Source organism: Xiphophorus couchianus, chromosome 8, assembly GCF_001444195.1.
Source record: "Xiphophorus couchianus chromosome 8, X_couchianus-1.0, whole genome shotgun sequence".
In the NCBI taxonomy this organism is placed as follows: domain Eukaryota; kingdom Metazoa; phylum Chordata; class Actinopteri; order Cyprinodontiformes; family Poeciliidae; genus Xiphophorus; species Xiphophorus couchianus.
This window is the reverse complement of record NC_040235.1, coordinates 17,217,274-17,230,086: the sequence shown is the minus strand read 5'-3', so window position 1 is coordinate 17,230,086 and position 12,813 is coordinate 17,217,274. Positions and strand designations below refer to the sequence as shown.

At 35.9% G+C, this 12,813-nt stretch overlaps 1 protein-coding gene across 1 annotated transcript; it reads left to right on the top strand.

Annotated features, from left to right (window-relative positions):
* The first annotated feature begins 4,668 nt into the window (after positions 1-4,668).
* Positions 4,669-5,637, top strand: LOC114149012 (myosin light chain 4). The gene has a single exon (XM_028024551.1). The coding sequence runs from the start codon at positions 4,771-4,773 to the stop codon at positions 5,377-5,379; it is 609 nt and encodes a 202-aa protein (XP_027880352.1). The 5' UTR covers positions 4,669-4,770; the 3' UTR covers positions 5,380-5,637.
* The last annotated feature ends 7,176 nt before the right edge of the window (positions 5,638-12,813 follow it).

Below are 12,813 nucleotides of genomic sequence, written 5' to 3'. Positions count from 1 at the left end.
CACTTTCCCTTTTGTAGATTTTCAATTTCTATCATTGTAAGTGGGGGAATGTTTGGGGGTAGTATCGGGTGGGCAATGGGAATGAACACATGGATGTCTGGTGTAATTAAGGAACTGAAGTATTAGAACAGGCAGTGCCTTCACCAGCTATAATTCATCAAACATGGTCTTAATTAAATTGTTTACACAGATGTCTCCAAGCTGGTTCCACTACCAGTCATTCCATTATAACAATGGAGTGTTATTACTGGACTCATAAGGAAAGTTTGGGTTGCTGTTCTCTAAACTCTATAGGGTCCCATAAAATACAAATGGATTCCTGTTTGAGATTAGCTAATTTTAACAAGTGCTCTTTGGAAGTTGTTTTGCATAAAGCCCCCTTTTTTCTTTCTTTTTAGCTTGGCCACTGACGGGACACAAGGAAGCACTTATCGTTATGCATTAAATGCCTCTTTGTCAACACAGAGTTAAATCTTTTGTGTTGTGTGTGACAAATCTAAAGTGCTTGTAATCATTTCAATTCCACCGTTTTATATTATCTTAGTACAGTTTGAACGATGAGACACCAGTTGGCTTTCACAAGGATGAATAAAATTGCATTATTTCCCATGAAACAGTGTCCATGGGGAAGAATTCAGCCCTTATTCTCTTTTTAGCCAGTTAACTAAACACGTCTTTAAAGTGAGACACACCTGCCATGGCTGAACAAAGAATGTAGCTGCTGTCTCTATCAGTCTCTTTTATTAGCCCACACCAGACCAATGGTCTGCCTGCCCTCATTCCCAGTGTTATCTCAGGGATTAAGGGTTTGCTGTCTTTGGCCACCCTGCTACCCCTCCTCTTTTGGTTATACAGATACCAACAAACAATCTGTGGACCTCCACAAAGGATAGGCATGCAGGCACACAGTTGTCTACGTGTGCATTTAGAGGGAAGGAGTTACGCAGTGGAGTGAGACAAGAATAGCAGATTTGAGGTCTCCTTTTGATAGCTTTGGGACTTTCTTTTTTCTAAGAATACTTTAAATGAAGAGGATGACTGATTTGATGTGGTGCTTCAGCTACAAAGGGCTTCAGCTCTTAGATTAAATGTGTAAAAAAAAAAACCAAAAGAACAAACAAAAAAAACCCCTCACTATTTCATCTTTTTTTGTGATAACATGTAGAAATCTTTGTTAGTGTAGCAATTTAAGCACATCTTCTGTCAATACAACCACCTGTAATGAATCTAAAAGAAAATGGAGCAAGAAACTTTGTATCTATAGGTGGACTTTTCACAGGAGTCATCTCCCACTATTAATCATCCCTCTATGTATATTATTACTATGCCACCCGACTCTCTGATTAATGTCTACTTTCTTCTCAAGTGTATCTGCAACCCTAAGACAACCTCATCAGCCAATGTCCCCAATATGAATTGAACGAACATTACATGGATCACGTTTGCATGAATGCTTGAGGTTTGAACAATTTCATACTTCCATGCACTGTCACTCCTGGATTAAAGTTCATCTCCTTTCCATCTGTGGAAGAAAGGAGTGGAAACAAGTAACATTCAGCATTATCTTTAGAAGTGACTTGTATCCTTTTTTAAAATCTTTACCTGGTAAGTGTAGCTCAAAAATCTATCTTTTAAATAATAAGTACAATATCAGACCTAATCATTCCTAAGTAGTCAGTAATTTGAAATGTGACAAAGACTGAGTTGAAGTCTGCGTTTTAGCATAGGTGGGAAAAAAAAAAAAAGTGGACTGACAACTGGCTGCATTATTCCATGGTCACGCCGACATTTTCTTTACCATGAAATCTTTTAAAAGTGATTTAAAACAGACGAACGAAATACTGTGAAAATGTTTGCAGTTTCAAAATAATATTTGAAATCTTTATAAACATTAATTGCACTGAAATATGAGTTAAGTATTGTAGTCTGTGTTGTGATCCATCATTTGTTTTTTGTTTTTGCCTCAGTAATGCTATATATATATATATATATATATTTTTTTTTTTTCCCCAACAGGCCGCCAGAGAAGCACTTTCGGGTATTGATTAAAGTTTATCATGCTAACCCACCTGCCTGCCTCAGGATTCACCATTACTACTAAGAATCATGACAAAAGATGAAAAATCCAGAACTATGTCATCCTTTTTGTTTCCTTTTATCCTCATCCAATAGTGACAATAAAAGAAAAACATTGAATGTGAAATATAAGGTGTTTTAAAGCAGACACCCCACTTGGTCTCCTTTGCACGTCTTCCACTTTGTATCCACCAGCCAAATTCGCGGACATACCCACATGCACATACACACCAAAAGTCGACAAATTAGCTGTCAGTTTTTCCTTTCCATGTGACCTCAAAAGCCAAGAGAAAAGAGATAATGATCTTAGACTAAGGACGGTTATATAGACATAGATTCTGCCCCCCACACACACTTAAACTAGTCTGTCCAAGGACTTCAGGCTTTAGATTGACAGATCAAGTGGCAGACTGGCAGAAAGACAGAGGATGCACAATTTGAATACTGCATGACTGGGTTTAGCTTTTTAAAACTGAGTTGATAAATTGTGAGGCATGCATAAAATTAAAGGTACTATGATTAAAATTGTTTCAGAGAAATGCACGTCCTGTGCAGGCTCTCTCCCATAAATGAGATGAATATTTTGTTGGCTAATTCATCATGCACTGAATGGAACTACCAAGCAGCCATTTACATGCAGCCAAGTGACATATTACGCATTTAGAAACTAGACACTTAATAAAATTACTTTGTCGGCTTTTACCCAAACTTTTTAAGGTGTACTGTAGGACATAAAAATGTTAGGTCAATGCAGACATTCAAACTGTTCAAATGCCTTTTGCTGTCATTATTATTAATAATGTTGCTTTCACATTACACAGTTCTGTAACCGTAAGTCCCACTGTAACCATGATAAAACTATATTAAAGCACAAAATATATTTTCATACCTATTTTATTCAATGAGAACATCTGAGTAGGGAAGAGACATGTATCTCTTAAATTATGATTAACAGATGTAAGACACATCATTCTTTATTTGCATTTTATTTTAAAATTTAATGTCTGAAATTATTTTCCTTTTCTCAATAATTAATAGAAAATCTTTATTGGCATGGCAGCAATCAAAGCCTTCTAATTATGACTGATCAGCTTTTTGCATTTTTCCATTGATATTTCAACAGTTTATCTTTACTGATGAACTCAAAGTCTTTAGTTTGGTAAGTCTTGTTGCCGTGACCCAGATCTTTCGATTATCAGTCAGACTCAAGTTGTCTGGCTATGTCAGCCCAAAATGTTTAGGATTCCTTCCAGTAAGCAGACACATGTTAGTGAAATGAAAATATCACTTTACCAAGTGTATAATCTTAAGCTTAACTCTAACTGAAAATATAAACTATTGACCAGATCCTTATGCATACAGTCAAACTTCATCCGTCTAGTCATTCCGTACTTGTTTTCTTTAAATGTTTTGTCTGGGTTATGTACCTGTACATAAAAAAGTGAATCATTTCAAAGATTAATGAAATATTTGAGGTGACAAAGGAAACAAAATGTTTTGAATAGTATTTGTACTGATATGTTGAAGTGGCTGCCTTTTAAGGGCAATGTTCTATTTTCGTATTAAAATAAAATAGCTCAATTTCAAATTTGTCCTTTGGGGATTTTGAAATCATGACCCTACCCAATTTTTTGCCTTCATTATAATCACCAGATTGTCTTGTCTCCATGTTTGCTTTAAAGTATTTACTCTGTTTGTGTGGTACTCTAGATTTACACCCACAGTCTAAAATAGTCCAAACTGCCCTTAGGGTTTTTTGCATGCAGGGTTTGTTTTCTTTGTGTTGATTCTATTGGAGTGACAACATGTCTGGTGTATTCCGGTTTGTGTCTGTTAATTGCTCAGAATGGCTTGTGTCCCACTCTGTTTCTGAACAGGATTTGTAGAAAGTTTGATATTTATGTATGTGTCTTGTAGTATTTGTGTCAATTCTTTTTGTTGAGTACATTATTATTTAAAAATATATATCAATAAAAAATAAACTGAGAAATAATATCCTCTATATATGTTTTATTAAACACTATAACAGAAACATAACTTTATGTTTTTCTCGGAAGGAACATTCATCAAAATGAAACAATAGAAACAAACGCTTGAATTTTTCTTAGTCTGCAATTATTAAATCTCTGTTGTATGAATATTGAATGTGAACATTCAAATGTTTGTTTTCCTATCATCATATTCATCTAAAATATGTGTATTTTAATGTTTTTCTGCTCTTGAAGAATCCTTTTTTTTGTTTGCTTTCTATACTAATTATATAATGAACAATCTTCTACAATAGGTTAATTTAAATGATTAAGAACGCATAGAACATTTCAATATTTAACTGTGAAGTTATTTTCATACTTTGGATTGATCACTGGCTTCACACTAATCCCTTTGTCCATCAGGGAAGGAGAACCCTTCCAGACTAATGTAACTGTACCCCCCACTAATGACAGCAAATAGCCCTGTCGGCTAGATGACAGCAGCTGAGAACAATACTTAATGCTGACATCACTTTACATCTATTTTAGGTTTCTTCCTTTTATAGTGAGGTGTTTCAAATTGCTAGGCTGCTCCCCAGACAAAGCACATATAAAACATGAAAAGAGGAGGTTCCCTCTGTGCTTGAGAGTCATTTCAGCTCTGCTCAGCCTCTTGTTCATTTCTCTCCAAGTCCCAGCTCTAACACCTAAATTTTTTTTAAGCATGCCACCCAAGAAGATTGAACCAAAGAAACCTGAGCCCAAGAAGCCAGAACCGAAGAAAGATGCAGCTCCAGCTGCTAAACCAGCTCCTCCTCCGGAGCCACTACCTGAACCACCCAAGGAGCCTGACTTTGATCCAAAGAGTGTTGCTATCGAGTTCTCAACTGATCAGATTGAAGAGTTCAAGGAGGCATTTACCTTGTTTGACCGCACACCAACTGGGGAAATGAAGATCACGTATGCCCAGTGTGGGGATGTGATGCGAGCTCTGGGCCAGAACCCGACCAACTCTGATGTACTGAAAGTCCTTGGGAAGCCACGGCCAGAAGACATGAACATTAAAATGCTGGACTTTGAGACTTTCCTGCCAATGCTTCAACACATTTCCCGTGCAAAGGATCAAGGCAACTTTGAGGATTTTGTGGAAGGGCTCAGGGTTTTTGACAAAGAAGGCAACGGCACCATTATGGGAGCAGAGCTTCGTCATGTGCTCGCAACGCTTGGCGAGAGGATGACAGAAGACGAAGTGGACAGACTGATGGCTGGGCAGGAGGATGCCAATGGGTGTATCAACTATACCTCATTTGTAAAGCACATCCTCTCTGGTTAACGAGGACATTCAACCAAAAAAGACAAACCTTCTTGTTTTTGTCACTTATTGGATCATTGTATATTTAGAGGTGAGATTGATCTGAAAGCAGTGAAAATATGTTGAGGCTGTTATACTCAGAAGTTACTATTGAGCAGAAAATGAAATTGTAAGTTGTTCTTTTGAATAAACTTTTTTAATAAAAATGTCAATAATTTACCATTGGCAATGAAGATACATTGATTAATAAAGAAAACATGATTACTACATGCATTAAAAGTGACTTTTCAATATACTAAACATTTAATTTAGAAGAAAGAAGGACTACACATGAAAATGCACATTTATGTACACACCTTGACAAATGGTTATAACGTAATCTGGAAAAGCAGAAAGGGAAAATAAATATTTGGTTCCATCTTTAAAAGGAGAAAACTTTTTTTTTCTCAGTTCTGCTTCAAAAGAACAGAGTTTCAATAAGCTTGCTTTTGTGCAGCAGCTGCTTTGAATCAGCATATATATATTTCACTTACACACATGCACACACACAGAAGAGCAAGACAGGTGCACCAAGGACAGACCTCCTCACATTATTTGCAGAGCTGGCAGAACAATTTGCAATGCCTTTGTAAAGTAAATAAAGGTTCATATAAAGCGAAAAATGTATGAATATAACATGAATTGACTATTTCAAGTCTTTGCAATGAAAAGTACAACAAATGATGTTTATAAATCTTGCCCTTCATGTAGTTGGATTACTAAATGTGTAAATTATGAGTACTTCATTATATATTTTTTTATAATTTATGATTATTTATACATTTTAACTTTGTAGAGTTTATAAGAATAAACTTTAATACATAGCATGAATTCATTTTCATGATTGCAAACACTATCTGTCAAAAAATATATAAATAAAACAATAATGATTTGTCATTATTTTGCTATCAGTGGACTTGTGGCTGGAAAAATGATACCTGATGTTATTATTACCACCTATTTAAAGGTAACATAGTTCGTCTAAGCTGATGGAATACATGGCAAACAAAAGAAAAATAATCTAAGGATTTTTGTTTTTTTTATTGAGTGACTTTACCTCATTTCTTTTCATTTGATTACCTAACATTTTTCTCTGTGCAGCTGATCTGCACCAAATCTGTACAGGACCACAGTACAAAAAATAAATCAATCAGTAATTTACTGGTAGCAGCTTGAATGTGAGATGCTCTTCAGATTTATTCTCTGTTTTTGCGTAATTGTAAAAGGAATAGAAAGAAGCAGCTTAACAAGCAGAATTGGCACTTACTCTTTGCAGCTGTCAAGTGGATGCAAAAGAGGTTTTAAGTAGGCCGGGCATCCAACTCCATAACCAGTTGAGCACTAGCCAGAAATTTAGACCCATCGAGATTAATCAGCAGCTGTTAGCTTTAAACTTCTTTGTCAAATATGTAGAGCTCCTGTCTGGAAGGCCACAAAAGCTTGTGCTTTACAGTTTAAATGCTAGCAATGGAGAGAATTCGCCAAACAAAAGATGGACACAACATTGTAAACATTAGCAAGGCTTTTATTGCGTAGGTATCTCCCACTGTTGGGGTTATGGACTGCAGTATATTAAAATGTCAGCTGAACAAACTGCTCTAGGGCTGGATCAGCTCAAATGGCAGCATAGAATACAATGGTACACACAAACACATAAACAGATATAATCACCAAGCTTAATTTAGCCTAAGCTGCAGTGCATAATTGTAAGATTTTCAGGTTTTTACTAAAGGCTTCATGCAGCGATCCAAAAACAAAGGGCTCTTTAACTGTAATTTACTTCCAGCTATCAAATTATGTAATGGCTGTCTTATGTTTTTGTGTATCTGGCAAAATGGCGCGCATTCCTTAGGGAAATGTTTTTTCAATTGAAATAGATAACCCGTAAAAGACAAACAACAAAACAAAACAAAAAGACACTGATGAGGTATTCAATGTCATTTAAGCATCCATTACAAAGTCAAAATTGTGAGATGTTCACGTGTTTTATTCCCTTGAAATATTCTGAAAACAGACATGTTTTCGGTAATGTCATGGCCAGTTTAACGCTCTTTTGCACGTTGGTTTCAAATTACCATAAAAGTAATGACAATGATAAATGGCAACCTAGATTATAAAACAACTGGGGAGGGAGGTATGCCAAAGTCAAGATCAGCCAGCATTAGTCATTGGCAGCTTTCCTTCTTACACAGGAAGGAACTAAATCTGCCTCAATTAGAAAAATAAGGACTCATTTTATTTGCCAAAAGACTGACTGTTACTTCACTTATAAGACATTTGAAGACTGATACTGTGTCAGCAAAAATTATTTGATAATAAAAGAAATTAATTAATTTGACTGGTAATTTTTGCATAGGTGCAGTATATGTGATGGGATTGCTCAGACTCCTTCATGGGTAAAATATCCTCAATGCTGTTTTCATTATCGTTCATTACACACGTCATGCCCAGCAATCAATATTCTCTCACCTTCTGCAGCATATCAACTGGATTAAAAGCAGTTCTAAGGGCAGTATTGCGGAGTGTGTGTACTTGCAGTCTTGAGACAAATGAGTCTGCTCTATTGAGAAATAAGCACAGGTTTTAATTAAGGAGCTAATTGTGAAGTTCACATACAAACATTTTTTTTTCAGAGGAGTCATTTAATTGTAGCTTATGAAACATCCTTCCGTCCAGACAGTTATGTGTTTTCTGGTTATGTAAACTGTGTGACTGTATTTCCTCCAGGAAAGAGAAGGTAGATGCTGCTCTTGAAATGAACTAGAGATGCTTTTTTGAGGTAAAATTTCTCATGAGCTTTGTTCACACTCAAAGACATCAATGTGGTTTCAAAGCTGAAACACTGTGAAAAAGATCATGTTTTTTTTATTTTTTACAGAGCTGTTATAATTCCCTCTCATCTTCATCTTCAGCTACTGCATGACCTTGAATATTTTTTCATTTAAGCAAGAAAACAATAGTTGCATAGAAAATGTTCTGTTGTCAACTGTAGTATGCAGGGAGTAGCTTTGCAGTAGTAGTTTTGAGAAAAACAAAAAAATAATTTATGTTCTATAGCTGGTCCTATGAACAAATTGTGGCTAAACGACAGATCACTAAAACTATGTTACAACTATGTTTCTCTATTTGTGGTTACAAAGTCTGTGCTAGTTTAAAGCACACATACTGTCTTGACAAACTGAACCTTAGTGGCTTTTTTATAGCTATTTAAGGGTACATTTATATGGTGCATTTCATATAAAACTCATCCGTGTAATGTGATTTAAAAAAATAGATATTTTCAACTAAAACAAAGAATGTTTATCCAAAAGCAACAAATGGACACTGTAAAAACAAGAATACAATTGATATATCAAAAATAAGAGAAATTAACAAAGACTTTTTATGGACTAGTAGACCAACACTAGCTTGGTAAAACTAGCCCCTTGTCCTACACTATTTTCTTCATACAGAGGGCTCTTGTTAATTGAAGAACGAATGCTTCCTATTTTTAATCTTACGTAATTGCTAATGTATGCCCATGAGATATGTAATGTGCCTGTTTGAAGCTATGATGCTTACCAGAAATTACCTGCACTCTGAACAACCACGTTTTACTGCAAAGAGAGAAGTCCCGATGCGAATGAGGTGGCTGTTAATGTTAATTCAATATTTGGAATTGCGGCCGATGCGGACGGAATGGCTTTGCTCACTGCCATTGCTAAAAATTCAGGCAAACTACAATTTTAAGGCAGCACGGAAAATCAACATCATTGTTCACAACTTTTCCATCGGTTCGCTGATCAGCCTGGTAGGAAAACCACCAGGGGAATCGAATAGGAGAAGAGAAAGCCCCGACTGTGCTGTAAGCAAGATTTTTTTTCGAGCTGAGTTGTACAGCAAGGCGATGGCAAGGATAGACCAATACTAACCACCTTCTAAAGTTTCTTTCTACAGCCTGAGACATCTACTTGGGATTTGTCTCCCTCAAGATCCTCTGGGCTTTTGGTGCCGAGTAGTGGTCCTAATATTTACCGATCACAAACCACCCCACCTTAAATTCATAATAAGAAAAATATATTTTTTATAGTACCCATTAATGATCAAGCAGATAAATTTCACCATTCCTTGTGTATGTGAAAAAAATGCCTAAGATATACTTTTTTTCTCTGTATACTTCTGGTTTCAACTGGACTTTTGCAGGTTTTTTTATAAAAGGAAAGAGTTCCTTATTTGACAAGATATTTAGTTGTTAAAAAAAAACATCAAGCAAGTTATTGCAGCACAGGTTGCTCAACTGCCAAGAAGTAATTTGGCAGATTACCTGTAAGAAAAGGGCATCTTTGAAATTAAGAATAAAAAGTCATTTGGTGATAGCTGTAATTGGATTGAAGCCATTGGGGACTGCACAAACAATTCCTTCATATCTTTTAAGTTTGTTATGTTGAATTGCATCTCTCACTTCAATTGTGTGTCTCTTTGAAAACTCAGTCTTCATTTTTGCCTTGGCTGGTCATCCACTTTTCAGTGATTGTATTTCGTTCCAGTACAAACAATATGACTACATCTCCTCACACTGCACAACGGTATGTTACAACCCAGAATGCAGATCTACAATAAAGAAGAAGAAGGAAAGCCCAAAAGTGAGGAGATGCTGCTCAACAAAAACATAAGCACATCCTTAGAATTTTGTGCAGAGAACCTTCAACTTTAACATCACTACAGTTAACGACATTTATTTATTTGTTTTTCTCCTCTCCAGGGGGTCTTTTGTGTCTAGTGTCCCTTATATGAAAGTAGGCTGACAGGAAAGGGGAAAGACATGCGGCAAATGTCGCCGGGTCCGGGAATCGAACCCGCGACGGCCGCGTGGAGGACTCAAGGCCTAAAAACGTGGGTGGAGCTATCCGCTATGCCACCACAGCACGCCCCATTAATGACATTTACAAAGCGGTTGTTCTGTGTTTATTGACATATTGACGTGTGTTAATGTGAGAGAAATGAGTGAATCCTTTATAAAATATGCAAGCAGAAATGCTTGTGGAGAAAAGACATTTATTTTTCGGTGGCTTTGAAGACATCTGAAATTATAATTTCCATTGTTTAAATCTCTACCTGTCTTTTTTAGTGACACATCTACTTTCAAGTAAGCAACATTTAATTACCATGGAAATATATTATATTGCTTGTACTAAATCCAGGTTGCTGATATACTTTCTTGAGCAGTATTCTAGCGAGTGACTTGTGGGTGTGAGAGGTTCAGGTGAATTTTTGTTCACTCGTGCTGCTGGTTCAACAGTGAGGCCCAACATCCTCATTATGAGTGACATGAATTTGTGCCACCATGTGATAGCTGATCTGGATTTGGTTGTGAAGACATTTAGAAGAATTTTGTTTCGGATTAATTTTAAAAAATGTATAAAGAAGTGCTGCGTTAATGAAGCCTTAATGAAAAATTATTACTAAAGATTATCTGAACACATATTGTAATTGATTACAATATGTGTAATACACCATATTATGTGATGGTGTATGACAGTTGCACAACATGAGGAGGAGAAAAATGAATTCTTTATTCTTATGTTGTATTTTAAGACCGAAGCTTGTATAAAGAAGTATTTGGTTTTGCCTGTTAAATTAACAGCAGACACAGCTGTACACTTAAAACTTTCATGGTGAACTTAAATGGTAGTAATGGTTGGGTTAGAGCCACACCATGCAAATTATTGTTGTTCCCTGTTTACAACTTGGGAAAAGAAGTAAAGATAATATTGTCTCCTCAACAACATATATGTAATGCAAGACTAAAAAACTGCTCTATGTTATCTTTGAAAAATCCTTCATTTGATATGTCTATTTCAGGGTGGCCTATAAATAAAAATGTTTCTTAATGAGGTCAAAGTTTTTATGAAGGTTCCATGGCTGCCTATATGGAAGGTGAGCCCTGGCTTAGATCTCAAGAGATGTCTCCTTTGACTTCTTCAGTTCCACGTAGTTATTATTTTTCATAGTCTGTCCTACTTGACAAGGTGAGAAGTTGTTATGCTAAAAATTAAGATTTTCCTTATTCTGCAATAGCAAGTTGAGGCACAGATTTATAGTAAAAAAAAATGAAATCATAATTCATTATGATGAGAGAAAAAAATCAAACAAAATCTTAACACAAATTAATAATAATTTTAAAAAAATTAGCAAGAACTATAACTTAGCAATAAATAAAGTGGGATTCATCATGTTTATAAAGTACACCGATCAACACACCCTCCCAATGAAAAATATGTTTACATCATCTACAATTAACATCCATGTCAATTACAGAGAATTAAGTAATTTGGATATGTCTTGTTGACGTCTTATATGTTCCAGGGCACACTAAATGAGGATCTGTGTCCTAAGGTCTAATCTCAGCTCACTTCTGCACACTAAGTTCCCTTTATTTATTTATTTATTTTTTAGCTGTAATAGAGAAACCATATTAGAAATTACAGAAAGAGCCTCTGGCCAAAACATCTGAGTGGTACAACGCTGAAACACTTTCTTATGTTTCTCATTAAATATGGCAGATTTACTTACCTTCAAGTCTGCCTTAATTTTTTTTTTTGGTGAGCTTGACAGCCTACTCACTTTCTCATTTCCTCCCTTTGCTTCACAGGTGCAGATTTAGTAGTCAGGAAAGTTTACATTTAATTCTACTGCACAACAAAACACATCAACAGAACACCCAAAATCTCTGTATGAACAATAAAATGTAACGGTGTCAAAAATAAAATTATATAAATAAAAATTGTCCTCTACCCCTTAAAAATGTCAGGTAATTTAAGAGGATTTAGAAAGAAATACAAAAAAACTTGTTTCAGGGAAGAATCCTAATTAATCCACCAAAGTAGTGCTATTACGTTAAGTAGGATGTTAATTTCACTATCCAATGTTCCTTAACAACATCATTGCTTTGAATCTCTTTCAAAAATACACTAAACATTAGCATCAGTTCCAGCCATGGCAAATTCTAAAAATACTGGTATGTAATTTTTAATAAAATACATCGTGTCCGCTTTGAACAAATTTGACCAATGAAAAAGTACAATAATTACAATATACTGTATAAACAAATGTTATGTTAGGCTTGGCATTATTATGCAAAATGAAGCCTAGGCGTAAATTCAAACTGGAAGACTCTATTCATCTCACCTGCCCAACCAAAGATGTCGTCATGTGCCTCGATTCCAACCTAGCGGTGATGGTCTCCTCCTCCAATCATCAAGCGTCGCTCCCTTGATAAGATCCAGCTGTTCATCGGCTTCTGCTCGTTGGCTGAGCTTCAACCTTCCTCCACCCCTCCTCCGCCTTCAGCTCGTGGTTTCTTCAATATCCTTTCAATTTTCACCATCCTCTCCACCACCAGTGTCCGGGCCCAAGGGGGGAAGATATCTCTAATCT

What these genes read in the sequence shown, in the direction of transcription:
- LOC114149012 (XM_028024551.1), top strand. Translation starts at nt 4,771, where the DNA reads ATGCCACCCAAGAAGATTGAACCAAAGAAACCTGAGCCCAAGAAGCCA.